General features: G+C 45.0%; 2 protein-coding genes across 6 annotated transcripts in view; both read right to left on the reverse strand.

Moving 5' to 3' along the window:
- Positions 1-1,381: 1,381 nt before the first annotated feature.
- On the reverse strand, positions 1,382-21,508 carry def6a (DEF6 guanine nucleotide exchange factor a). 4 transcript variants are annotated; one of them, XM_053625959.1, is made up of 11 exons: positions 21,107-21,508; positions 16,037-16,177; positions 14,633-14,812; positions 10,679-10,906; positions 8,950-9,096; positions 8,593-8,701; positions 6,685-6,983; positions 6,408-6,574; positions 4,578-4,776; positions 4,301-4,391; positions 1,382-2,523 (listed from the first exon to the last, which is right to left on the reverse strand). In XM_053625959.1, exons 1-11 carry the CDS (start codon positions 21,200-21,202, stop codon positions 2,360-2,362), a joined length of 1,821 nt encoding a protein of 606 aa, XP_053481934.1. In that variant the 5' UTR covers positions 21,203-21,508; the 3' UTR covers positions 1,382-2,359. The 4 variants fall into 4 exon arrangements, 3 of the variants coding, with proteins under 3 accessions (XP_053481934.1, XP_053481933.1, XP_053481935.1); XM_053625958.1 differs by lacking the exon at positions 21,107-21,508 and having other exon boundaries at positions 16,037-16,843; XM_053625960.1 differs by lacking the exon at positions 21,107-21,508 and having other exon boundaries at positions 4,297-4,391; positions 16,037-16,843.
- Positions 21,509-21,618: 110 nt separating this feature from the next.
- sin3b (SIN3 transcription regulator family member B) overlaps positions 21,619-27,591 on the reverse strand; it is a 16,111-nt gene continuing 10,138 nt past the window's right edge. For both annotated transcript variants that reach the window (XM_053625936.1, XM_053625935.1), the window contains exons 11-19: positions 27,093-27,331; positions 26,509-26,692; positions 25,555-26,245; positions 25,269-25,438; positions 24,641-24,814; positions 24,009-24,101; positions 23,762-23,856; positions 23,399-23,597; positions 21,619-22,437 (exon numbers count right to left, since the gene is read on the reverse strand). In XM_053625936.1, coding sequence (XP_053481911.1) covers positions 22,204-22,437; positions 23,399-23,597; positions 23,762-23,856; positions 24,009-24,101; positions 24,641-24,814; positions 25,269-25,438; positions 25,555-26,245; positions 26,509-26,692; positions 27,093-27,331 — 2,079 coding nt within the window. In that variant the 3' untranslated portion in view covers positions 21,619-22,203. The remainder of the gene's footprint in view (positions 22,438-23,398; positions 23,598-23,761; positions 23,857-24,008; positions 24,102-24,640; positions 24,815-25,268; positions 25,439-25,554; positions 26,246-26,508; positions 26,693-27,092; positions 27,332-27,591) is intronic.

The following is a 27,591-nucleotide window of genomic DNA, read 5'->3' on the forward strand; positions in this document are numbered from 1 at the left end:
ATAAATTAAATATTTTTTTCATATAAAATTAAAATTAAACCAATGTATAAACGCAAAGAATATGTAATATTTCATATTTCGCACAGATGTAATTAAACTAAAATTCTGGCACGACGTGTGGACATATTTGATTTATTTATTTCTAGCGTAATATTATTGGTGCTAATCCGCTTTATTTAAAAGGGGATCCTTTTAAATTATTATTATTATTATTATTATTATTATTATTATTATTATTATTATTATCATCATCATCACAAATATCACATGCATAACAATAAAATTTTTAATTATTATGTTGGGATAGGTACATTTTATTGCTCGTAAACTGTTGGACATTATATAATGTGCGGTATGTTAACAATATTGTACATTTCAGATTGTAAAGTGTTATTTATGTGATACAGTGTAGTAAATAAGGGCAAAAAGGGATATAAATACATGTATATACGAGTATATAAATACATGTTAAATTGCACTGTTGTGCACATGCGCAGTGTGGCCGTTGATAGATTAGCAGGGGTTCTGATTAGCATATAAACGTCCGACAAACACGCGATTAAAACCGTTATAATTCGTTAGAACGAATGTCGACGTCACCACGGTTGTATTTTTTTTTAGTAGTGACGTAACAGCGCCCTCAAGTGTACAAGTACAATAAATCAACAAACAATTATAGCCGTTTTAATTAAATAATAATATTTAAGTAATAATAATTAAATAATGTGTGCATATTGTGAGATATATTATATATATATATATATATATATATATATATATATATATATATAATGTAATATTTTCTGAAGTCTGTGCACGTTGCCAGTTTTCAAAGATTTTTTAAAGGGCCATTTAAATTAAATATGAAAGCAATAGTTTTCTTGGATCATGTCCATTTTGTGTCCTTATACATAAGCCTTATGCAACAGAACGTTTAGAGATGTTTAGAACCATGACGCAGTGAAGCCGTTTCATATTCCAACGTATTCAGCAGTCAGAGCAGAGGCTTAATTAGAAAACAGGAAATCTGACGTGCACTTTGCACATTTTTTGTAAGAAAGAAAGAAAGAAAGAAAGAAATCATTCACTCACTGAAAGCACATGTGGAAACCTGGCATAGAGCACTATAATGATTTGACTAAAACTCAAGTGTTTACCCTCCGAGTGTGTGAGGAGTGTGCTCGGTTGTGACATGTTTCTGCAGCATTAGCAGGAAGTGCAGAAACCACAGTGGCTTCAGACTTTCAGCTCGTTTCCTTCACTCCTATGCGCTCTGCAACTCAAGATTCAAATCTGAAGCGCAAGAAACCACCGAGCTTCTTCAGCTTTGTGTGTGTTAGTATGACTGGAAACTGTGTGTGTCATCATCTGAGACGTTGGCATTGTGTGTCATGATGATTTATTATACACTTAGCCTTTACATGCAGATGAAGCAATAAAAAATATAATGTGGAATACAGAATAAACGTTAGCTAAGTTTACAAGCACACTCAAGGCCTCGGCATACTTAATAACGTCTGCGCGGTTTATATGACGATGAAACCACCCTCTTGAGCTTATTTACTGAATTTGCCATCAGCTATGGGTGCTCCAGTACTGCAGGTGGCGCTGTTGAAATTTCATGACCATTTCCACGACTACAGGAAGATGATTGCTCGCTGACGGGAGTACATAAACACGTGACAGAAAACCATGAAGAGGAAGAACTGCTGTAAACTATTTCGTTCTATATTTACATAAAGAGACCATTAAATAAACTGGGGGATGAGGCATGAGGACGGCGAGTTTAGTACGCTAGTGATACACTGACAAGAAGGCCCACTTTTCACGCGTTTTTTTTTTTTTTGCTGAACCCTCGAATTGACGTCCGTTTGCTCGACAGTACTGTCACGTCGTTCGCGCTAGCCGGATGTCACGTCCGCATGAAGTATGCCGAGGCCTTTAGTTCTCAGTTCCTCTGAGAAAAGCTCAGTGTAATCATCATACATCTGTGTACATAATGTACATAATGTATACATCTACAAGCAAAATTCAGGATGAAAACTTGTATGCACAGTTAATATTTTCCACAAGTGTGTAAACACGGGAGCGGTGTTCTATTCTGGATTAGCTGCATTAGTAGCCGTATGCTTTGCTTCGATCCTGTCATGCATCTTAAAGAAAGCGTTAAGTATTGAGGTAAGTCACTGCAAGTCCATGGGGTTTCAGGAGGTTTACGCTGCTGAAGTGGTGGCTTCAGTAGTGCACTCTCTCTCTCTCTCTCTCTCTCGTATGGATATCTGTGATCGTTTGTCACACTAGTCAAGCACCCTGCCAGTGAAGACCGAAACCGAGGTGTGGATTTGGTTGGCCACGCCCCTCAGTGTGTGTCCATGGTTCCATTGGAGGCCTTTGAGAGTAGGTTCTCCGCCGTGTTCTCTTTGCTCTCCTCATCCTGTTCGCTGCTCGTCCTTCTGAGCCGCAGCGCCGGATCCTTCTGCGGCGGGATGCGGAAACTGGAGTAGCTTCCCACCGACCGCTTGTCTGCAAAACACACGGAGGATTCGACATGTACACAGCCTGAAATGCAAATCGTCACTTTCATCTATCAAAGCTACGGGGACTTCCCCTCACGGGCGGGGGGCTTCAAAGCACTGCTTCGATTGGTGATAGAAAGAAATGATAGAAGTAGTTACGAAGAACGAAATAAGGAAAGAAAGACAGGTGCTAATATCGAACAGCTTCAACAGAGAGAAGGACAGAAAGCAAGCTATAGATGCTATTATATATATATATATATATATATATATATATATATATATATATATATATATATATATATATATATATCTAGCCAACTTGATGTACTGAGAGACGCACTAATATGTGTGTGTGTGTAAGAGAGAGAGAGAGAGAGAGAGAGCGAGAGAGAGAGAGAGAGAGATGCTAATGAAGGTTTTCAAGTCAAATCAAACTGAGCTCCAGGGTCCCCAGTTCGATCCTCAGCTCGGGTTACTGTCCGTGTGGAGAGAGAGAGAGAGAGAGAGAGAGATGCGTGGGTTTCCTCCGGGTTCTCCGGTTTCCTCCCACCTCCCAAAAACATGCAGGTAGGAAATACTAAATCGCTCAGGGAGTAAATGAATGAGTGTGTGTGTGTGTGTGTGTGTGTGTGTGTGTGTGTGCACGATGCCCTGCGACCGACTGGCATCCTATCCAATGTATATTTTGGCCTCGCGCCCAAATGTTCGCCAGGAACGTTCCGGATCCGATCCGCCGCCACCCCGACCAGGACAAAGCGCTTACTACAAACGCGGGTCCGAACGTTCCTGATCCGAACCCGAGTGCTGGTGACCTTAATGCACTTTTGTTCTTGTAATGAAGTCCTTATGGAATAGCAAACCAGAGATGCTGTAAAAACAAAACAAAATGGAGGACCACCTCTCAGCTCCCCCGGGAAAGTCTACAGCAGCGTGTAGTAAAGAAGGACCCGACAGATACCCGAACCTTACATTCAGGAGAAATAATCTGTATTCTGTTACTGGACCAACTTGTGATCCTCTTGCAGACAATCGAAGGGCTCATGAGAGTTGGCCAAGCCGGTCTGGATGTTCTTTGGTGGACATGGAGAAGGCTTAGGAGCATGTTCGCTGATGTATTCGGGATTGTTGTGTCCACTACTGCGATGTTCACGAGGATATCAAGTCAGGAGAGCATCTGAAGACGACACTGATCGAAGTTGTCCTTCATCACATCACGGAATACTTTAGCGCTGAATATATAAAGCACTGAAGTGAGACGTCGGAGCTCGGAATTTTCACCCTCCGTAGCTTCAAGTTACAGATTGGGCGGGAAAAAAAGCATGGACGCCTCAATGTTCGTCTCAGGACCGTGAACTGTAGAGTCAGTGTTGTAGATTTCACAAGCGAATATGTCTGCGTGTTGAAGAAGTGCTACTGTCGATGCTGTCGATGAGCGGCCATGTTGTTTTGACGTCACTTGCTGATTTCGGCGCTGAGGAGACCGTCCCGAGTTTCCGAATAGGAATTCTGAGTCAAGGGGGCCGTTTTCTTGTTTGTTTTTTTCTTTTCCTAGTCAGAGGTTGGGAATTTATTCAAGTTAGGAGTTCATTCGAATGCAGCAAGATGCCATGATTCTCTCCTGGAAAAGGAGGACACGTCCTCTCCGAATAAAGGGAGGGTTACCAAGCGCAAGGTGAGGAGTTTGGGGAGTAACGGGACGATGGAGATTGAGATCGGTCACATGGTTAGGGACAGCAGTAATTTTATGTTTAAAAGACAAACACACACACACACACACCTACCTCCGGGTCCAATAGGGTGCATCAGTCTGTTCATCTGAACGTTCCAGTGTTTGACATTAGTGCTCGCCTGCCGGAGCTTCCTCTGAGCAGCCTGACACACACACACACACACACACACACACACACACACACACACACACACACACACACAATCAACAAAAACGATTAATCCAAGAATATAATTTTAACCAAAATACAAACATGAAACGTACACAAAGCCAGTCTGTAGCGGTGTGTGTGTGTGTGTGTGTGTGTGTGTGTGTGTGTGTGTGCTGACCACCACGTCCTGCTCCACTCTGTGTCTGTTAGCTCTGATCTCGTCTAGCTGTTTCTGCGCCTCCTCCAGCGCTCGCGTTTTGTTCTCCATCTCCTGTTTGAGCTCCTGTTTCTCCTTCTGCTCCCTCTGAATGAACTCCTCCTGCTCCTCCTGCAGACACATCAGGGACTTCATCTTCTCCTCCTCCTCCTCCAGCAACCTGCACAGTAATCATCATCATCATCATCATCATCATCATCTCTTCCTCCTCCAGCAACCTGCATAATCACTAGCACCACCACAGTCATTACCATCATGACTTTCAACGTCACTATTACCACCTTCATCATCACCACCATCACCTCCACCACCACTATCATCACTACCACCACCACCACCATCAGCACTACCATCATCACCACCACCACCACCATCAGCACTACCACTATCATCACCACCACCATCACCTCCACCACCATCAGCACTACCATCATCACCACCATCACCTCCACCACCACTATCATCACCACCACCATCACCTCCACCACCATCACCTCCAACACCATCAGCACTACCATCATCACCACCACCACCACCATCATCACCACCATCATCACCACCACCACCACCATCAGCACTACCACTATCATCACCACCACCATCAGCACTACCATCATCACCACCACCACCATCATCCCCAATATCACCATTTGCTTTTCCTCCTCCAGCAAACTGCATAATCATTAGCTCTATTACAACTAATACCATCACCATCAATTATCAGAGCCGTCATCGTTCCTCCTCCTCCTCCTCCACATATTCCATAGGAGCTACGCATTTTAAAGTTGGAGTACTCTGCTGTGAGATATCACTCAAAAATACACCAATGGAGTCTTCTTATTTCCTCCCAGTAAAAACAGCAGATGAGCCAACTGACATCTACAGGGTGTCCCAAAGTCTCCATACATACTTCCTTATATATTTATTTATTTATTTCAGATAGCCTTTAAGGACGCCTTTGACAAAAGAAGAACGTATTGAGAATCTCAATTCTCATGGCTGGATCGGGAAGCTGTCGCAAGGTTGCGATGGACTTTAACAGGAAACATGGCGAGTACATCACACACACACACACACACACACACACACACGCACACCACACTGTTGCCAAACTGTTTAACAAATTCAAAAAGACTGGAAGAAGTGTTGCGGACCAACCGAGAAGAAGTGGACCTCCACGGACATCCACTGACGAAGGCACAACCTACATGGTGCTGGCAAACACACTCCCCTGCGTATGGAGACTTTTGGGACACCAAAAAATGACTGACACCAAGTGAGCCCCGCCCCCTTCCTCCATCTCATCTTTTGATTTGATCAAGTGCTCTTATCTGGACTGGATTTTCCAGCGTGAACGACGCGCCGATGTCTCGTCCTCACTGTCCTTCACGGTGAATGGGAAATGTTTTCAGTTCGTTCATATGAAATAAAATCCATCATTAAAAAATGTTTTTTTTGGTCATGATTATTACAGAGTTAACCGAAACAGACAGGTGTTGTCTCAAGCACACCCGATTCAACTAATCAAGCGCCTTATTTTGCAATGCGGGTTGAATAATTTTGACTGCAGCTGTGTGTGTGTGTGTGTGTGTGTGTGTGTGTGTGTGTGTCCAAGTTTAGTGTGAGATGAGCACTTCCTCTGGTGACTTCCTAATGAACGTTGTGTAAGTGCTTTATACATGAACTTGTACACACTTTACTACACTGATACACTTTACTCATGACACAGCAGTGTGTGTGTGTGTGTGTGTGTGTGTGTGTGTGTGTGTGTGTGTGTGTGTGTGTGTGCACCTGGCTTGTTTGTATCGGTGCTGCTCCTCGTCCTGTCTCGCTTTGATCTCCTGTCTCAGCGCCTCCTCTAACCTCTGCTGCATCTCCTCCAGCTCTCGGATTCGCCTCCTCTGACGCTCCGCCTCCTCCTCCTTCAGAGCCATCTCAGCCTGCATAAACACACGTGCCTACACGCACGCATACACACGTACGTTAGCACTTATCCTATTATTATTATACAGTTATACCAAACACACACCCATAACCAGCAACCCCCCCACCTCCACCCCACCAGTACCTCCTGCGCCTCTCTCAGCTGGAGCTCCAGTGCTTGCTGGAGCTGTTCGTGCTGTTCGCGTCGCCGCTGTTCCTCTTGTTCTAGCAGTAGTTGCGCCTGCCTCTGCGCCTCCTTCAGCAGCTCCAGCTCAGCGTTCTTGCGCTCGCGTTCCTCCTGCAGCAGGTGGAGGTGCTGCAGCTCCTGCTCCTTCTCCTCCCGCCTCCTCTCCCTGCGTTCACGCTGCTCCCGCCGCTTCAACTTCAGCTCCTTATGCAGGGAGCACTTCCCCTCCACGTGTAGCCGGATCGCCGTCTGGATCGCTGGCAGACCAAACGCAACATCGCGCTTCAGTCCACGTCCCAAATTCATCACACAGGCCACATAAACATCACCACAAACGTCTCACTATCTTCATTCCGTTGTGGAAACGTCCCAAACCGCACACTTTTGACTATATAGACTGCATTAAAACCATCACCGGTCTATTGTGGACATGTCCTAAACCACACAATCCCTATATAGACAACAAACACTATCACAAATGTCTTACCTCTATCAGTGCCCACTGGACACGTCACAATCCACACCCTGTTTAATCTACAGGCCACATCATCAACCTCTATCTAACACCAATCCATTGTGGACACACATTATTTCCTGTATAGACTACATTAACACCATCATCAGTCCACTCTGGACACGTCCCAAATCACACATCACTGGTCCATAATGACACGTTCACACTGGACACGTCTCAAACCACACCCTATCCTACACCATTATAGACATCTAACTATTCCAATCCTACTATTTTATTCCTAACCAGTCCATCGTGGACCTGTCCCAAACCACACAGTGGGGCAGTCTTGTGGTAGCTCGACGGTTAAATCATTGGGCTACTGACTGGAAGGTCGTACTAGATTCATCAAGCTGCCACTCTCGGGCCCTTGAGCAAGGCCTTTAACCTGCAACTGTCCGGTTGAATCCTGTCTCAATTGTACGTCGCTTTGAATAAAAGCATCAGCCCATTCGCTGTGTATTCATTCCCGTTTCATTCATACAGCGCTTTAAGAATATACACCGTTTTACCGAAATCCGGATTTAGACTTCGACTTGGATCCCTAATGAGAAAGCCAGAGGCAGCAGTGGTGAGGACAAACTTCCCTGAGATGACACGAGGAAGAAACCTTGAGAGGAACCAGCCGCAAAAGGGAACGCGTCTTCTCCTGGGTGATACCGGATAGTGTGATTATGAGTCATTACTTTCCCACAACTGTGTGCTATAAACAGTCAAACAGCTATATACAGCGACAGCGTCAAACAGCATTGAGTAGACCTTCAGTATGACTACCAGGGTCTTTTTTAGCCATCAGTCCAAGGCATCCAAGTAAAATTCTCCACTAAAGAATGAATAAGACTTGGGCGTAAACTGTTTGGAGCAATCTCTTGGCAATCCAAGTAAAACCGTCCATAGGACTGTTTGGTGTATCCATGTGGTACAGTAGCACTCTCCTCAGCATGGCCACACAAACACCATCACAAAGCTCAGTACACTGTGGACGTGTCCCAAACCGCACACACTGCTTACTCTATAGGCCACTCAAACCCTATCACCAGCATTAGACATGTCCTAAACCACACACCCTATGCCCTATATACTGGCCTCTAACTTCTATCTTACGCCATTTATCAGTGTTAGCATACGCTCACAGTGCATTATGGGTAACACACGCACTCCCTTATACACCAAGACGAGCACTGGGTGAATACCCAGCAATAAAATAACGACTATCAGGAAGTCCTGTTAGAACAAATTGTGGTTCTAGTATTTGGGACAGAGCCTTTAAATGACCGAGGCTGCAGCATGGCGTGAACGTTAGAAAGGAAAAAAAAGAGAGAAGTATGGTGAGGAGAGTGGAGGTCACTGACCTGTCGTCCACTCCTGACGCTGTTTGGTGTCTGAGGCGCTGAGCTCGAACGTCTTGGAGATCGTCTTCAGGCAGAACATACACCTCTTCCCATCTCTGTCTGGTAGAACCTGCAGAACACACACACACACACACACACACACACACACACACGGTAAGGGCTGATAGGGTTTGACAGCAGGGAGCAACCCCAACTCCAAGTCTAACTCGAAAAATCAAGCCTCCCAAATACTTTGACATTTTTTTCATCTTTGAGCAACAGCGCACTATAGATCTCCACTTTGTGAGTTGGAAGATGACCAAAGGGCTTAAACTGCCATTTGGGACAACCCCCCCCCCTCCCCACACACACACACACCTCTACGCAGCAGTTGGTGTCCAGTGTGATGCTGCCCTTGCGCTCTTTGCGGTCTTCACTGACGTAGTAGTCCAGAGAGTTCGGCTTGAGGGTGAACCAGCGCTCCGTCCAGTTCCTCCTCAACTGACCTTTCTTCCATAGGTAGCCCTGATACACACACACACACACACACAAGCATAAACGTAGTGTTTCATCTGTCTAAATGAAAGGGATCCGCTGAAGTCTGTAGAGGCCTTCCACCGGTATGCTCGCAGTGTTTCAGACATCCCATCATGCCTCCTCTCTTGCTTTCACAGGTCCCTCGTATCCCCGTCCCCTAGTTTTACAGATTGCTAGTTTGTTGTCCCCTAGATTCCCAGGATCCTAATTTCTTAGTGACACAGGTTCCTTAAATTATAGTCCCCTACTTTCTCAATATTTCTTTTAGTTTCCAAGGTCTCCTATTTGCTAAGGTTCTATGTTGACTAGTCTCCATATTTCCAAGGTCTCCTATTGTTTGGTAGTCTCCTAGCCTCCCAAGTTTCTGATTTCCCAATCTCTTACTTTCACAGTTCCTTGTCTCCCAGTCCTCTAGGTTCATGGGTTACTTTAAAGTCAGCTGGACTCCTGGAATACTTGTATCCTAGATTCTTCATGTCACCTGTGTGATTTAGTCCCCGAGTCTTTCATGTTCCTTGGTAGTTCCTTACTTAGTTTTTCTTATGCCTAATAGTCACCTGTTCACTGAGGTTTCTTCCTTCATAGTCTTTCTGTTTCCAAGAATCCTTGTTTAATAGGCTCCTACTTTCCAAGTTACCGTGTATCTGAGTCTCTTTCACAGGTTTCTAATCTTCTAGTCCACTAGTCTGTCATGTTCCTTTGCTTGGTCGTTTTTTTTTTTTTTTAAATCTCCAATGACTGATAGTCTCCTACTTACTGGGGTTTCTTGTTCACTAGTCTACATGTTTCCAACATTCCTTGTCTGATTGTGTCCTAGCCTCCCAGGTACCTCATTTCTTAGTCTCATAGTTTCACAGGTTCCCCGTCTCCCAGTCCCATTGGTTCACAGGTTGCTTTACAGTCTACTAGATTCCTGATATACTAGATTCTAACATTTACAGGTGTGTTTTTCTGTTTCCAAGGTTCTATGTTTGACATTCTCCAATTCATTGAAGTTCTTTGTTTACTAGTCTCCTTCTATCTATCCAAGGTTCCGTGTTTGATAGTCTGCTACTTTCCCCAGGTACCTTGTGTCCTAGTCTCTTATCCCACAGGTTTGTAGTCTTCTAGTCCTCTGTTCTATCTTGTTTGATAGCCTAATAGCTTCCCAGCATCCTTGTTTCATAGTCATCTAGTTTCTCAGGCTCCTTGTTTGCTTGTCTCCTAGTTTCAAGGGTTTATTTTTTCCAATGTTCCTAGTCTTCTAGTCCACCAAATTCCACCGTTCCAACATATGGACATTAAAGCAAGAGTTCCCTCAGAAGGCAGTGTATTAACTCTGGATAGCCAAGACTGTTCCTTGGTATTTGCTTGAGTGAGTTAGCTAGCTAGCAAAATCTATACTATCTTGACTAGGTTATAGGTCATATTCACCGAGCGGGAAAGGGAGGAGTTCATTACCACCATAACTCCCATTTCCAACCCCTCTGTATGAGAGCCTATGTAAGCCCTGACACAGGTACTATAGCGGTCTTGCTTTTCATAGAAATGCCACCCAAGTCTACACCCTCAAAAAGACGCACTCCCCTACCTCCTTCAGCACATCCCCCACTATCTCTCGATACACTTCCTCGATGGCCATGCTGACTATTTCCTTGGTAAGTCCTCTGGTCAGCTTCCCAGTGTTCATCATCTCCAGGAACGCCCACACACTGAAACCGTTCTGCTGAATGGAATCCTGGGAAATAAAGTCCTCCAGCTCCGCACAGTTCAGCTCCACATTCATGGCCATGCACAGCTTCTTCAGCAGGTACTCCACCTGAGGGGGAGGAGAAGCACATGATAGAAGGTGTTATAGCACTTTTCCAGTGTGGTGCAGTAACAAATACCATATTTTGTCATTATTTCTATTACAGAGCGAGACGTGCTATAACAAAGTGTCCACACTGAATTCGGTTACCCCGTCTTGCCGATGCACCACTGATCGAAAAAGAGAAACGAGCAGAGCTAGAAATTAGGACGGGTCAGAAGTAATCGTGACAGAGCTCATTTTGAAAAAGCTCAAGGCTGTGTCCTTAAATCACATGAATAACACCAACACAGACGGAAACATGAGATTTAAAATAGGCATTGTGGTCGAGCTGTGGTGAGGATATTATTCACGAAACTCAATGTGGCAAGACATCTTGGCATCTAGAAGTAAGAAGCAACATTTAACACGGACAACCTCCTCATATTCAATGGTTATGTGGCGGACAATAGCGGTGTTGTGATGTTAGAGTGGGTTTTGAACCACCTCAGTGTCTCTGGGCTTTAAATATTGGGTCAGTGGTACTCCTGGGGTTATCCTTTTACACTGACAGGGTAGAGGGGTGATTACTGATCATCACCGTTCTCAACAACCAATCACTGATCACCATTATTCTCAATGACCAATAACAGATCATCATTGTTCTCAACAACCAATCACAGATGATCACTGTTCTCAATGACGAATCTCTGATCACCATTGTTCCAAATGACCAAACAGTGATCATTGTTCTCAAAACCAATCACAGATCACCATTGTTCTCAATCAGTACGTTTACACGGACAACAATAATCCAATATTAACCTGATTAAGACCATACTCTGATTAAGAAACTACCATGTAAACAGCAATTTTTAATTACCTTAATCTGAGTAAGGTCATACTCGAAGTAAGCTCTAATGGAATTAAGACGTGTGGAGTATTTCCTGTTTTAGTCGCATTATGGACGTGTATTACAGACATGTAAACACCTTAATCACACTATTAACGTCGTGTGAGAGTTTTCACCGCATTTTGCGACAGGACACGATCACACACGGCAGCGCTCAACCGTTTGACAGCGAACAAGAGAGTTCGGCTGCGTCCCAAACCGCGTACTTGCCTACTATAGGCCTGTAGTGGGGAAAAATACATGTATCTCGGCTACTATATAGACAGTAAGTACGCGGTTTGGGATGCAGCCCACCGCTTCAAGCAGTCGTCTATTAGCACGTACAGCATGACAAACAATTAACTGCACTTAAAGCGTTCGTAAAAAAAATAAATAAAAACACCCAAAACTGTATACGGTTCCATAACGAAGACCAACTGTATGTCGATACGTGAAATTCTGGAGGGACGTCGGACGGCGTGGCGCGGTGACGTCATGACGCGGGCTGTTAATCTATGTTCTATAACATGTAAAAACGGGAACATGACAGGAGTATTCTAAAAGCGACTCACGTAAACACCTTAATCACAATATTATCTTACTCGGAGTAAGGTCAATAATTACATTACTGCTGTCCGTGTAAACGTAGTCACTGACTAATCACTGATTACCATTGTTCTCAACGACCAATCACGGATCATTGTTTGTCCACGCACTCGCATCTTTGTTCTAAGTTTTAAACTCTCTTCTTAGTGATATTTACAGTAATAACATCGAGCTCAGTTTTATTCCATGCTGATCATATTCAGAAAATCTTCCTTCTTCATGTACCACGTTCTGATATGTAAAGGTTCATGATGATTTGTTGAATATGCAAATGAGTCTTTTGGGTGAATTTTTTAAGCATGACTAAGTACTTTCCCCTGAAAAGAGTTGATGATGCGCTAAAAACGCAGCTGGATCATACAATGACACACCCGATCTGGTACTCTGGGTATAACTGCGTTCGGTGTGTGTTCAGATCGTGTGTTAATGTAACAGTGACATGACGCATTGCGCGACACTAGATTAAATCATAAAAGTAAAAACTGTACAACTACACGAGCATTATCATGGAACATAAGTGGCATCTGCTTTCTTGCTCTCTCTCTCTCTCTCTCTCTCTCTCTCTCTCTCTCACACACACACACACACACACACACACGCATACACACACCTCTCCCTCTTGCAGTGAGCGAAACTGCTAAATGCCACGCTGCCTACAGGAAATAACCAAAAACCTCACGGAAAGAGAAGCTAAAAGGCAGCGGAAAGAGTGCAAGCATGAAAAAGAGAGAAGAAAAAGTCGACCCGATTTTCTGTGCTCAGATCGAGTGAATAACAAACACACACACACACACACACACACACACACACACACCCCTTTATGTTCACTGTACCCCAGAGCTGCTGTTTGATTTAAAGTCCAGGTTTGATACTAAATACGCACATTACAGTACATCTACAGCGCGTATAACAGCAGCGTACGGGACGGGAGCTTCATTAACGTATCAAATATGCGACTTTATTAGAACGCGAATTCGAAACTCTGCAGCGATAAAGGCCTTAGCATTGTACACACCTGACAGAAAGGATTACCAGAGCTGTTTCTTATGAACTTTTAACCGACACTGGAGCAACACGGTAAAAAAAAAAAAAATTAATAAACAGTTCCGGTTACTTGACATTTTCCTGAAGGTTTTGCGGTATAAATGCGCGACAAGAGCCACACGACGGACTTTCTTCACGAAAATAATCCCGTCTTTGACGCTGTACAGAATTCGAGAATATTATTTACAAACGCTTTTGTCTGTAGGATTTTATGAAAGCGTTCCGTTTGATAATTCCAGCTGACGAAGCAGAAATAAAGGCAGGAAGAATCAGGATTGTTCAACGCAGCAGCTATGCTCGCTAGGTTAGCTTTCTTTTGCTATATTAGCTTTTGCTCACTAGGTTAGCATTCAGTCAGTAGATTAGCTTTCAATCACTAGCTGAGCTTCTACTCGGTGGGTTAGCTTTCCCTCACTCTGTTGCTTTTACATGTGAGGTTGTTTTTGGTATTTTATTATTTTTTTTGCTCACTAGGTTAGCTTTCTCTCGATACATTAGCTTTGGCTCCCTACGTTAGCGTTCACTCAGTGGATTAGCTTTCAATTGCTAGCTGAGCTTTTTTCTCAGTAGGTTAGGTTGCACTCACTCTGTTAGCTTTCAGTTGCTTGGTTAGGCAACACTCACTAGGTTAACCATTCACTCAACATGCCCAGTCATTTAGTTTTCACTGTAAGCTAGCTTGTGCAGCGTTCTGATAAAGCCATGTCAGCGCTGTGATTGGTTGTAGTGAAGCTCTCACGCGTTTTACCTACAGTTCGCTTCACCCACTTTACTGCTAAAGGGAGATAGAAAGCGATAAAAGGAGCTGCTAAACAACGCTGCAGATGAAATTGTGACAGCAGCACATTTCAAAACCCGGAAGTCTCACGGCGCTTTCTTACTTCCTGCCTCAGTGCAACCTGAGGTTTGGGCTTCAGAAACGCCTTAACACAAAACACACGCATCACCACAACACAGCAGCTAGTATCACATCTCACCGGGCTAGTATACTCAACGCAAACGAGCGAACACATCCGATTACGTGTACATAGGTATCCAAGAACCGTTCGTTTCCAATGCATTGTGGGTAATCCTTTACAATTAGCCATTGTGAGTTAGCTTTGAGTTGTTTAACTCTAGTGTTTGCGACTATTGTGCAAATTAGCTAGCACTTGGGTTAGCATTCGGCACCTAGTTTAGTTCAATGTTAGCATTTAGAGTAGTGTGTGTCTCACCTCATCAGGGATCATCACCAGCGGATATTTGTCCTCCGAGAGGAAGATGAAGAGACACCAGAGCCGGAAGGCGTCTTTCTGAGGCAGGATGCTGTCCCCCTTCGGCCTGTAGTTCTTCTTGGCAGTGAGAGTCCAGCAAAGCTCGTCCACGTTCTCCTTCACAAACTTGCCCTCCTCCACCTAATCACACACACACACACACACACACACACTTTGGGTCAGTAATGTTATTTGTATTGTTGTTCATGTCGTTCTCTTCGGTTCATCTCTAGCCTGGTTCTGTTGGGTCAGTGTTGCTCTGGTTCTGGTAGGTTGCCAGTGTAAGGGTTCTGGTTGTGCTAGGTCATTAGTATTATTTTCTGGGTCTGTAATGTTCTGTTTCTTTGGAATCAGTAGAAGACCATTCTGATTCATTTGAGGCAGCAGTAGATGTCCTGATACTTTTAAGTCAGCAGTAGGTGTTTGGAATCACTTGAGTCAGTAGTAGACATTCTGATTCATTTGAGTCAGTAGTAGACATTCTGATTCATTTGAGTCAGTAGTAGACATTCTGATTCATTTGAGTCAGTAGTAGATGTTCTGATTCTTTTGAGTCAGTAGTAGATGTTCTGAATCATTTGAGTCAGTAGTAGATGTTCTGATTCTTTTGAGTCAGTAGTAGACGTTCTGATTCATTTGAGTCAGTAGTAGACGTTCTGATTCGAGTCAGTAGTAGACGTTCTGATTCATTTGAGTCAGTAGTAGACGTTCTGATTCATTTGAGTCAGTAGTAGACGTTCTGATTCATTTGAGTCAGTAGTAGACGTTCTGATTCATTTGAGTCAGTAGTAGATGTTCTGATTCATTTGAGTCAGTAGTAGACGTTCTGATTCATTTGAGTCAGTAGTTATTGTACCTATAAGTAATGAAAGTTTAATAAAAGGGTTCTGTATAATTGTACACATTTAAATATTTAAATTATTTAACCTTTTAAACGAAACATTTACTACATGCTGGATTGTTTAATAGAGAGTTTGTAAAATAAATCTGTACTGAGGGGGTCAGTGAATGTTGTTGTTGTTTAAATGCAGATATTTCAATAATAACAACAAAGACACCAAAACTATTAAACAGGAATGGATGTGAATTACCTGGAGGAAATAGGAGCTAAACAGGAAAAAGGAAGAGAAACAGAGAAAGAATAAATAGTTAAGCGCTCAGACTTTCAGACGTCAGTGCACTTTTCAGGATGAGTCACGAAGCAGTCGCTAAGGGAGGAAAAGATAGAAAGAAATGAAGACAGGTAAAAAGAAGAGAAGAGAAACGCGGCAATTTTGTTAGAGCAAGAAACATGTTATGAAGAACGGGAAGAAGAAAAAAGGACAAGAAAGAAAGAAAGAAAGGAAGGAAGGAGACAGGTGGTACCTTATCGAGTATGTATTTGTTAAGGTACGGCATGTAGCCCTGACTAGAGACCGGTCCATCATCATCATCACGGAAATGCTCCTCCAGAGCGGCCGGGTCGTGAGGGATACACAGCACCGTACACAGGTTATGAGACAGAACCTGGAACACACACACACACACACACACACACACACACACAAAACACCATATACAGGTTATTAGACAGAACCTGGAACACACACACACACACACACACACACACACACAAAACACCATATACAGATTATGAGACAGAACCTGGAACACACACACACACACACACAAAACACCATATACAGGTTATGGGACAGAACCTGGAACACACACACACACACACACACAAAAAACACTATATGCAGGTTATGAGACAGAATCTGGAACACACACACACACACACACACACACACACAAAACATCATATACAGGTTATGAGACAGAACCTGGAACACACACACACACACACACACACACACACACACACAAAACATCATATACAGGTTATGAGACAGAACCTGGAACACACACACACACACACACACACACACACACACACACAAAACATCATATACAGGTTATGAGACAGAACCTGGAACACACACACACACACACACACACACACACACACACAAAACACCATATACAGGTTATGAGACAGAACCTGGAACACACACACACACACACACACACACACACACACACACACAACACCATATACAGGTTATGAGACAGAACCTGGAACACACACACACACACACACACACACACACACACACACACACACCACCATATACAGGTTATGGGACAGAACCTGGAACACACACACACACACACACACACACAAAAAACACTATATGCAGGTTATGAGACAGAACCTGGAACACACACACACACACACCACTGTACAGAGTAAGAGATAGAACCTGGCGCACACACTCACACACTCTCTCAAAACACCATACACATGTTATCAGACAGAATCTGGAACAGACACACACACACACACACACACACACAGAATCTGGAACGGACACACACACACTTCCTGTTCTGTTTATTGATTGAGGTTCAGTAATGAGAAGTCTGAGAACTTCTGCTTGTGTCCAGTAAAGTGCCTGTCGTCGGGGGGCGTGGCCGCGCTTGATCATTAACAGGTCACATGACCCTAAAAATCTGTAGTCTGTACCTGTGCGAGGAACTCAATAACTTCCCTAAACCCCCTGAAGTGTCGCGTCTCTCACACGTTACCTTCAACCGTCATGTTAATGTTCTGCTCTGTAAACTTTCGCGAGACGATGGAAAAGACTCGGCGCTTCCTGGAGCGTCGTTCCCACACCGCCATCTTTACCTGCACGTCCTCTCAGACGGGATATACAGCACATGACCCGGAGAACTGCACGTACATGTTAAAAAAAAACGAATCCCGTCTAAATAGGGCTCGAAAGACATCTAAAGAACCTCGAAGTAATTTATTCCACATTTCCGCTCTGTAGCCGAGACCTAAGAAGCTAACCTGACTATTACAGGTTCGGGTTTTGAACGAGTCGCTGCCTCGGGACTGGGATACTGCAGGATCCGGGACGGGGGGGACAGGGGGGACGGGGGGGAGGGGCTTGCGGTGAGAATGAACGAGCGATCAGATATCAGACCTGCAGGATGAAAAAGATCTGTTTGTGTAACAGCTGCGTTAAACCTGATTTAAATCCCTAATCTGTTTATATTTTGAGAAACACAACCAGTTACGTTCATCTGAAAATGTTGTGGGTGCGATTGGATGAGTTTCCCCAGGAAGTAGGGTTTAAAAAAAAAAAAAAAAGGATATATATTACCCAGAATGCATTGGTGTGTCTCTCTCTGGAAATTATGCCTGCAGGATTTGCTGTTAATCATTTTTTATTTATTTATTTATTTTAAATAGCTCACTGTTAATACCGATTCCACGTGTGTTCACGTCTTCAGCTAAAGTAATACAGGTGGAGATCTCACGTTCCGTGATACGCGTAACACACACCTGACCCGTGTGTGTTAACACGCCGCGCTAACATTAACCGCGGTGTTGTGTTTTTGAGTTGATCGTTTCCTCAGTATTTTGACTTTAGTGTAAATATGAACACACACACACACACACACACACACATACTTCTCAGTGTGTGTGTATGTATCACCACATCCGGTGGCCTCACACTAACGTCTGAAACTCGATTCAAATCCAAAAAAAAAACAAAAAAACAGAAAAACCCTGTGTGTGTCAAACTCATTTAAAAGTTTCCTCAGGATTACATTATATTGCTTCAACATTATTTTATACATATATATGTGTATGTGTGTGTGTGTGTGTGTGGGGGGGGGGGTGGACGACACGTCCAGGCAGCTCTGAGACGTTAAAGTGAAGAGGCTACTGGGCGAAGTAGCAAATGACAGGAGAATTTCAAGCGCTTTTAAGTGAAAGATATTCGTGTTAAACGTATTCAGCCGTCAAAACCCGACAGCTAGGATAAACAAATCAAATAAACAGACCAACAAGCCATTGCTAATGGTTATAGGTTAGCATTCGCATGTTCACAGACACATTTGGGTCGTTTTTATTTTACCCGCAAACACTACAAGTCAAAAAACCTTCGCAGTCACATCAACTCCTTCAGCTGTGTTCTGATTCACTGATATTTCACGCTTTTTTTTTGTGTGTGTGTGTGTGCGTGTGCGTGTGTGAAAAATGTCGCACGTTCCTGTCTGCAGCCGCGTCCTAATTTGCAGCTTGTACACCTTTCAGAAAAATAAAGATCTTTTAAGGACGAGGACGTTTTATTCTGAACGTCTTTGTTTGTTTTTTTACAGCTGAGAAAACGGCGTTTTCTGTTTACGCTTCAAATAAAACACTAACAAATTTGAATTCCGAGTGACAGGTGATGATGTCATAATGAGAGTTACAGCAGCCGACCAATCAGCATCAACTTGCACAGTGGAACTGCGCGCTCACACACACACACACACACACAGGTGCATCTCAAAAAATCAGAATATTGTGAAAAAGTCCATTTTTCCCCGTAAATTTAATTCAAAAAGTGGAACTTTTCATATAATCTAGATTCGTTACACAAAGTGAAATATTTTGAGCCTTTTTGTTTTAATCGCGATGATTACGGCTCACAGCTCACGGAAATCAAACATCCAGCATCTCAAAATATCCGAATAGAGAATTTATAATACGGAAAAGTCGAGCTGAGAAGACTCTAATCAGAGAATTAACTCCAAACACCTGTGAAGGTTTCCTGAGGCTTTAATCTCTCGGTCTGGGTCAGAACACACACACAGTCACGGGGAAGATGGAAGTAAATGCTGCGTTTCATTTGGAAATCAAGGTTCCAGAGTCTGGAGGAAGAGTGGAGAGGAACAGAATCCGAGCTGCTTGAAGTCCAGTGTGAAGTTTCCACAGTCGGTGATGATTTGGGTTGCCATGTCAGCTCCTGGTGTTGGTCCAGTGTGTTTTCTCAAGTCGAGAGTGGATGCAGCGTCTACCAGGAGATTTTCGAGCACTTCATGCTTCATCTGCTGACGAGCTTTATGGAGATGCTGATTTCCTTTTCCAGCAGGACTCTGCACCTGCCCACAGTGCCAAAACTTCTAGTAACCGCTTTACTGACCGTGGTGTTACCGTGCTCGATCGTCCAGCCGACTCACCTGACCCGAACCCCATAGAGAATCTACGAGAGACACCAGACCCGACGATACAGACGAGCTGAAGACCGCTATCAAAGCAACCTGGACTTCCAGAACACCTCAGCAGTGCCACAGGCTGATCGCCTCCATGCCACGCCGCACTGACGCAGTCATTCCTGCGAAAGGTTTAAAACCTCGACCGAGCGCGTAAATGAACACACTGTTCACGAGCTCCACATTTCTGAATTATAAATTCTTCTAGGAGTCCCGGCACCGGAGCAAACTCAGACCCAACGTGTAGGAACAGAAAGCGCTACAGCTCCAAAAACATCTTCGCATTTGAAATAACGTTGATGAAATAAACTCGTACTGACGGCGTCTGGGGCATCTATTTCACACTTCAAGGGATCCCAGCTCTAGCTCTTCCTCAATTTTTTTATTTTTCTTCTCATATATTAATATCAACAGGGGGGAAAGTTCGCTTTTCTTTTTTAACAAGACACTCACTGCCAATGTCTATAACAGCATTCTGTATGTGTGATTAAACAAACATTTCAATCTGATTAACAGCTTTCTCACACACACACACACTCTCTCTCACACACACACACACACTTATTATTATTAATGTATTATATTTACACTGCAGTTTTAAAAGCCCTTTAACGTTCTCGTTTTAGAATAAATTGTCTGGCTTCTGCATTGTTTTTCTTGCTCATCCATTTAGTTTTTTTTTCTTTTTTCTTAAAGTTACTTTGACCTTTCCGTCTGATTTATAATAAATCTCTCTCTTGGACTGGAAAAAAGTTCAAAAAGTCTCCGAGCTGATTCAGAGCGAGTCAGACTGCACTTCCACTCAGTGTTCGGATAAAGAATGGAAGTATTGTAAAGTAATTTCATCACTTTACTCCCCCTCCCCCAACCAAAATCCATCCGTCCATCCATCCATCCATCCTTTCTTTCTTTCTATTCAAGATTTAAAAGGGAAAAAAAGAAAAAAAATCAAGTTGAAATGTTGGTTTGACAGAAAGAGCAGAACATCAGCACCACATTTACACCACTTCATCAAACCAAGAACATTACCTCTCGTCTATATTCACTTAAGACCCATTTTAAAATGAGATGCACACCATGTGGTGAAGGAGGCCACACACACACACACACACACACACACACACAGGGGAAATGATGATGTGTGAGAATAGTAGCTCTTAAAATAAAATAAAATAAACACCACCAGAAAGTCTGCAATCACTAAATCTCTCTCTCTCTCTCTCTCACACTCACACACACTCACACTCACACACACACACACACACACACAGTGCGCGCATGCTAATGGTTTGTGTACGTTTGTACACTCTGGTTCTGGTTCGATTCGGTTCTGTTCCTCACCTTCAACTGGGACTTGGACACTTTGCCGCTCTTCTCTACGTCCAGCGCCGTGAAAGCGAACCAGATGGACTTGAGCAGCTCCGAGCGCAGGTCCATGACTGCACACACACACACACACACACACACACACGCGCGCGCACAACTTTCTCTTCCTTCTCCTTTACTCTCCCTCTCTCTATCTATCTATCTGCCACAAGGGTTCAACACCCAACACACACACACACACACACACACACACAGAACAGAGAAGCAAACATGCATGTGGCGCCACTTAGTGACTGACACACACTGACACACACACACACACACACACACACACACACAATCACCACATTTACACCATTTTATCAAACCATTTTTGTTCTAGATTTACTTGAGCCGCATTTAAAAAAAAAAAAAAAAAAAATTGACCCATTTTAAAATCCCCCCCCCCCCACAGGAACTGGAGCAGTGTGAAAATAGTAGTTTGTGCATAAATTAAATAAAGAACATATAATAAATATATTACGCAGTTTTTGTAAGAACTGCACAACGTGGTTGTTTTATTTCAAGATAACTGATACAGGATCCGTGTTATACATTCCTCTGCAAAACGCTTGTATTTCATCATCTCATGGTTTTAACATGTAAAAATTACACCAAACAAAACAAAAAAAAAAGAAAAGAAACAAAAAAAAAGAGCATGATTTGGCCGATATGGTACATGATGATTCGGACGATGAGCATTAACACGCCGAGTCTCCAGCGTCCACCGGGCTGATGACATCACTCATTCACTTACAACCGTGAAGTGCACATACAGAACACACACACACACACACACACACACACAGCTGGTTTCATATGCTAAAAACTACAATGGAAAAAAAATTAAGTCATTCATTCGTTCATTCACATCCGATTGGCTGTTCAAGTCCACACCATGATTACATCATCGACTCCACATCTGTCCTTTCTGTGTGTGTGTGTCTGTGCGTGTCAGTGTGTGTGTGTGTGTCAGTGTGTGTGTGTGTGTGTGTGTGTGTGTGTGTGTGTGTGTGTGTGTGTGTGTGTGTGAGAGAGAGAGAGTGAAGGCTGGGGGGGTGTGGCGACATGCGTCACGGTGAAGCCGGGGCCTTGCTGCTGTACCGCACATGGTACTTGTTGACTGTTTGACCTTTGACCTGTGAAGTAACGCAGGTGGTCTTGCAGGGCAGCAGGTCGTCAAGGTCGTCTCCGAGGAGCCAGGCGTGGACAGAGCGGGCGGCGGCAGGGGGGACGTGTTCATTCTGCCACACCCCGTGCCAACGGGAGAAACGCTCACGCTGCAGCCGGGACACGCGCATGTGAGTCTGAGAGAGAGAGAGAGAGAGAGAGAGAGAGAGAGAGAGAGAGAGAGAGAGTGGCAGGCAGAGAGAGGGGGGGGAGAGACAGGGGGGGAGGGGGGAGAGAGAGAGAGAGAGGGGGAGAGAGAGAGACGGGGAGAGAGAGAGAGAGAGACACAGAGAGAGAGAGTGAGAGAGGGGGCAGGCAGAGAGAGAGAGAGAGAGAGAGAGAGAGAGAGTGGCAGGCAGAGAGAGAGAGAGAGAGAGAGAGAGAGAGGGGGGGGGGAGAGATAGGGGGAGAGAGAGAGGGGGGGAGAGAGAGGGGGGAGAGAGAGAGGGGGGGAGAGAGCGACAGAGAGAGAGAGTGAGAGAGAGGCAGGCAGAGAGAGAGAGAGAGGGGGCAGGCAGAGAGAGAGACAGGCAGGCAGAAAGAAAAGACAGAGAGAGACAAAGAGCGAGAGAGAGAGAGAGAGAGAGAGAAGAGATGAGATCTTGTGCACTCAGATTTCCTGTCTACCTGTCTGTCTGTCAAACCGTCTGTCTGTCTGTCTTGCTGTCAAAATGTCTGTGTGCCTACCTGTCTGTCTGTCTGTCCAAGCCAGTCTAAGTATCCAACTGTCCACCTTTCTATTTGGCTATCAATTTGTCTGTCTGTCTGTCTAACAGCCTGTCTACCTGTAAATGTTAACCTGTCTGTCTAACAGCCTGTCTACCTGTAAATGTTAACCTGTCTGTCTAACAGCCTGTCTACCTGTAAATGTTAACCTGTCTGTCTAACAGCCTGTCTACCTGTAAATGTTAACCTGTCTGTCTAACAGCCTGTCTACCTGTAAATGTTAACCTGTCTGTCTAACAGTCTGTCTACCTGTAAATGTAAAACTGTCTGTCTGCCTTCTTGTATATTTCCAAGTAATGAGACAGTGCAGAGTTGTAGTGCACTAGGTAGTGCTCTAGTGCGCGTACACTGTAGGGCTGTAGTGTACACTACCTTCCTGGCCTTGATCAGCGCCCCGCGGCGGTACATGTAATCCTCAGAGTTCATGACGAACACCATCTTGTGCGTGTTGAGTTTGAACCTGCAGTCGAGGTTTCCGGCGCTTTCCACACCCAGCTGATCCCGCAGCTCACGCCGACTGCGCAGAGCCTCCACCTGCCGCAGCTGCCAGCGCCGGAAGTGACGCAGGTTCCTACATACGTACACACACACACACACACACACACACACACACACACACACACACACACACACACACAGAGAGAGAGAGAGAGAGAGAGAGAGAGGGGGAAGCATCATACACACCACTCCAAGTAGGTTGTCAGCTGAAACTGGACGTGTGTGTGTGTGTGTTACCTGGGGAGGAATACAGGTTTGAAGTAGTAACCTTCTCCCTGTGAACATGAGGATGTTTCAGTTCCAACAAACTGCTCCATGTAGTTGGACAGGCACTGTAGAGACCCCACACACACACACACACACACACACACACACACACACACACACACACACACACACACGTTAAAATATTAAACATACGGATTGAAAATGTCACAGCATGTCAGCCACCCCTAGAAATCGCGCACACACACACACACTCTACCTGTACTTCAAGTGGATCATCAGCCTGAGCCTCCTCAGTGTCCAGCAGCTCGATGGTCATCGTCACCTCACCTTTATTCTGAATAAACATCACCTGCAACACACACACACACACACACACACACACACACACACACACACATATCAGACTCCGCCCACTTTATTCTCCATCTGTTTATTGCAGTGTCAGAGAGAAACAGTCACCTGATGACATCATAATGACCATTACAGCGACCGACCAATCAGCAGCTTCACTTCAGCATCTCTCTTTTTCAATTCTTCCTTCCCTTCTCGTTCCCGTCTTCCTTTCTTCTGTTTTCCCCCCTCTCTTATTTTCCCTCTATTTGTCTTCACCCAGACCAATTTCCCCTCCTTTCTACCTGCCCATCTTCATCACTCCATCCTATTTTTTCTGCCCTACCTCCCTCTTACTCATTACTTTTCCTTCTGCTCTCAACATCATCCTCCCTTTCTATTTTTTTCCTTCCTACCTACCATTCTTTCCTTCCCCACCTTTACCTGTTATTCCCCCATTTCCTGTGAATTTTCCATTCTTTCTTTTTTCCTCCCATACCAAACTCTCCTCTCTCTCTCTCTGTATGTGTGTGTGTGTGTGTGTGTGTGTGTGTGTACCTTAAAGCAGTTCTCCTCAGCCATCACTCTCTCAGCCTTCCACTGGTAGCTGGTCTCCCAGGCGGCTCTCACACACTGAGAGGAGAGATTTCCCCCCGCAGCGCCCCGCCTTCGCTCGCACACGTACAGCTCAGCTACCTGAACACACACCTCATCACTCACCAGGTGCTGCAGCTGCACGGACACACACACACACACACACACACACACACACACACACACACACACAGTTTAGTTCAACAGTACTATTGTGAACAGTTCAGTATTTATAATGAAAAAGAAAAGCCACGCCCATTTTACTGACCACATCCTGTTGTATTACATAATCACTCCGTCTCTCTCTCTTCCCCTTACCTTGCAATGCCTTTCTCTCTCCGTCTTTATATCCAACTATTTCTTCCTCCGTCTCTCCATTTCTTGCTCTCTCTCTCTCTCTCCATGTCCGTCTCTGATTCTGTCTCTTTCTCTACGTCGACTTCACCGTCAGTCTACCGCTATATACACATCTCTCTGTCTCTCTTTTCATCGGTTTCTCTCTCTCCCTCATTGTGTCTGTCTTTCTGAATATTCCTCTCTCTCTCTCTCTCTGTGTGTCTCCCTCTTCCTGAAGATCCCCCCCCTCTCTCACCTGCCTGACGATGTTCTGGATGAGTTTGTCGATGGTGAAGCCGATGTAGGCGTGGATGGTGAACATCTCGCGTAGTGTGTCCTCGTACTGCATCGACTCCAGATTTCCGTCCAGCAGACTGCGCACCATGTCCAAAAACGCCGGGTAATACTCCTCTAGCTCCACCTCGCCTACACACACACACACATTCAATAACAGACTCTTCCACCATTTAAACACACCTTATACCTCTACTCTGAGCTGCAGACTGTGTGTGTGACTGTGTGTGTGACTGTGTATGTATTACTGGGTTGTTTGAGTCGCAGCTCCATGGCGAGATCAGTGGCCTTGTCTCGGCGTCCCTCGGCCACCAGGAGGCGCTCTGCGCTCTGTTCGGCACGGTGCTCCAGCAGCTGTCTCTCGGCCTGTCGGTACACCTTCAGCAGCCGCGAGCACAGAGTCTGGTGCAGCCGCAGGAAGAAGTACCAGTTGTTGTTGACGAAGAACAGATTGTAGATGCCGTCCTGCTCCTTCTGCTGCTCCAGCTGCTCCTGTTGCTCCGACCCACGCGGGGACGCACACCGCCGCCGCCTCGACTCGCCGTTCACCTGCTGCTGACTTCCCGTAGGCCCTGCTCCCGCCGCCGCCGCCGCTCCTCCACGCTCTGCCGTTTGCCTCTCCTCCATCTCCACGCCCCCAACCACACCCCCGTCCTCAGTCTCCGCCTCCTCATCCGTCCACTCCTCCGTGTCGCTGAGCTCGCCGCGCCGGGAGAAGAACAGGTCAGGGATGAAGTGGTGAACGACGCGCTTGATCTGGTCCTTGTCCTCCTTGTGGATGGTGGGCTGACGCTTCACGTGATAGATGATGAGGGACGCGGCGTCCTCCAGGATCTGCTTGTCCTCGTAGGAGAAGACCAGGTGAGGTTCGCTGGAGGCTGTGCCCCCTTCACGACCCTGCTGACCGACTCCGCCCTCTTCAGTGCTCTGCTCCTGACGCTACACACACACACACACACACACACACACACACACACACACACACACACACACAGGTGTATGTTAGTACATGCTTTTAGAGGCTAGAGAGTTATGGCGTATTATGATGACTGTACAGAAGTATGTGATGATGCTGTGCTATGACGTTATGGAGGTGTGTATTATCATGTAAGGGGCGTAAGGTGCGAGGCGTTTGTGTGTGTGTGTGTGTGTGTGTGTGTGTGTGTGTGTGTGTGTGTGTGTGTGTGCGCGCGCGTCAGTACCTCGTCGTAGATGCTCTCGATCTCGTTCAGCAGGCTTTTGGACCTCAGGGCCTTCATGTCGTTCTGTTTGAAGTTGACCCCCTGATGGTCCAGAGATTTGAGGTAAGCTTTCTCATATTGCTCCCTCCAGATCTTATTAAAGCCCTGCTGGGCTTCTCTCCACTCCTCCTCCTTCGCTTTCAACCTACACACACACACACACACACACACACACACACACACACACACACACACACACACACACACACTTGCAAAACTACACTGCTCCAGGGTACTGTAGCATGCCTGACCTTGACCTCTGACCTTAAAATCTTTCCAAGAAAACCAGAGAGAAATATATAGCTGTTAGAGAGACAGACAGGTATATATGGGGAGAGACAGACAGACGTAAACAGGCAGAGGAACAAACATACATAGAGGCAAACAGAGTCAGACAATTATATATGGGGAGAGAGACAGAGACAGACATACTGAGAGAGAGACAGATTTATATGGAGATATAGACAGAAAGACAGACACACTGTATATGGGGAGTCAGTCAGACAGACATAATCGTAAAAATAAACAGACAGACGGTTTTGTACCTCTTGAGTACTACAGGTACTGCAGTCACTGGGTTCCTCTTCAGTCCCTCGATGATCTCGGGAGCTTTATCTCCGTAAATGCGGTACACGGCACGCCGCTGGATCACCTCCGAGGTCCCGCCCAAACAATCGTCCAATCGGAAGCGGTCCTGGTCCTCTGGCGAGAGGCGAGACAGCTTCTTCTGCACGCTCTCCAGAACCCTGATGGTGGCCAGGTTGGTCTCCAGAACCACGTCCAGCTACCAGCACAGAAAGCACACACACACACACACACACACACACATTACTTTTCTTTCACTTCCTTGCTTTCTTTCTTTCCTCCATTATCACTTTTTCTCCACCACTTCTTCTCTTCCTTTGTCTCTCCATCCACCACTTTTTTTTTTTTAATCCAGGCACTTCCCTCATTTTTTATTTTCATTCCCCAACTTCTTCCCTTCTATCCCTCTATATTTTCTTTCATCCCTCCATCCGATTTCATTTTCATCCACAGGTCTTC

The sequence above is a fragment of the Ictalurus furcatus genome, chromosome 5, assembly GCF_023375685.1.
Source record: "Ictalurus furcatus strain D&B chromosome 5, Billie_1.0, whole genome shotgun sequence".
NCBI lineage: Eukaryota > Metazoa > Chordata > Actinopteri > Siluriformes > Ictaluridae > Ictalurus > Ictalurus furcatus.

Bases quoted from the DNA above. Each gene is read 5' to 3' on its own strand.
- def6a (XM_053625958.1), bottom strand. From the start codon at position 16,294: ATGGTGTTTTGTGTGTGTGTGTGTGTGTGTGTGTGTGTGTGTTCCAGG. The intron at 14,813-16,036 runs GTACCACCTGTC...GTGTGTGATTAG, and splicing joins ACAAATACATACTCGATAAG to GTGGAGGAGGGCAAGTTTGT. The intron at 6,984-8,592 runs GTCAGTGACCTC...TTGGTCTGCCAG, and splicing joins GCGTCAGGAGTGGACGACAG to CGATCCAGACGGCGATCCGG.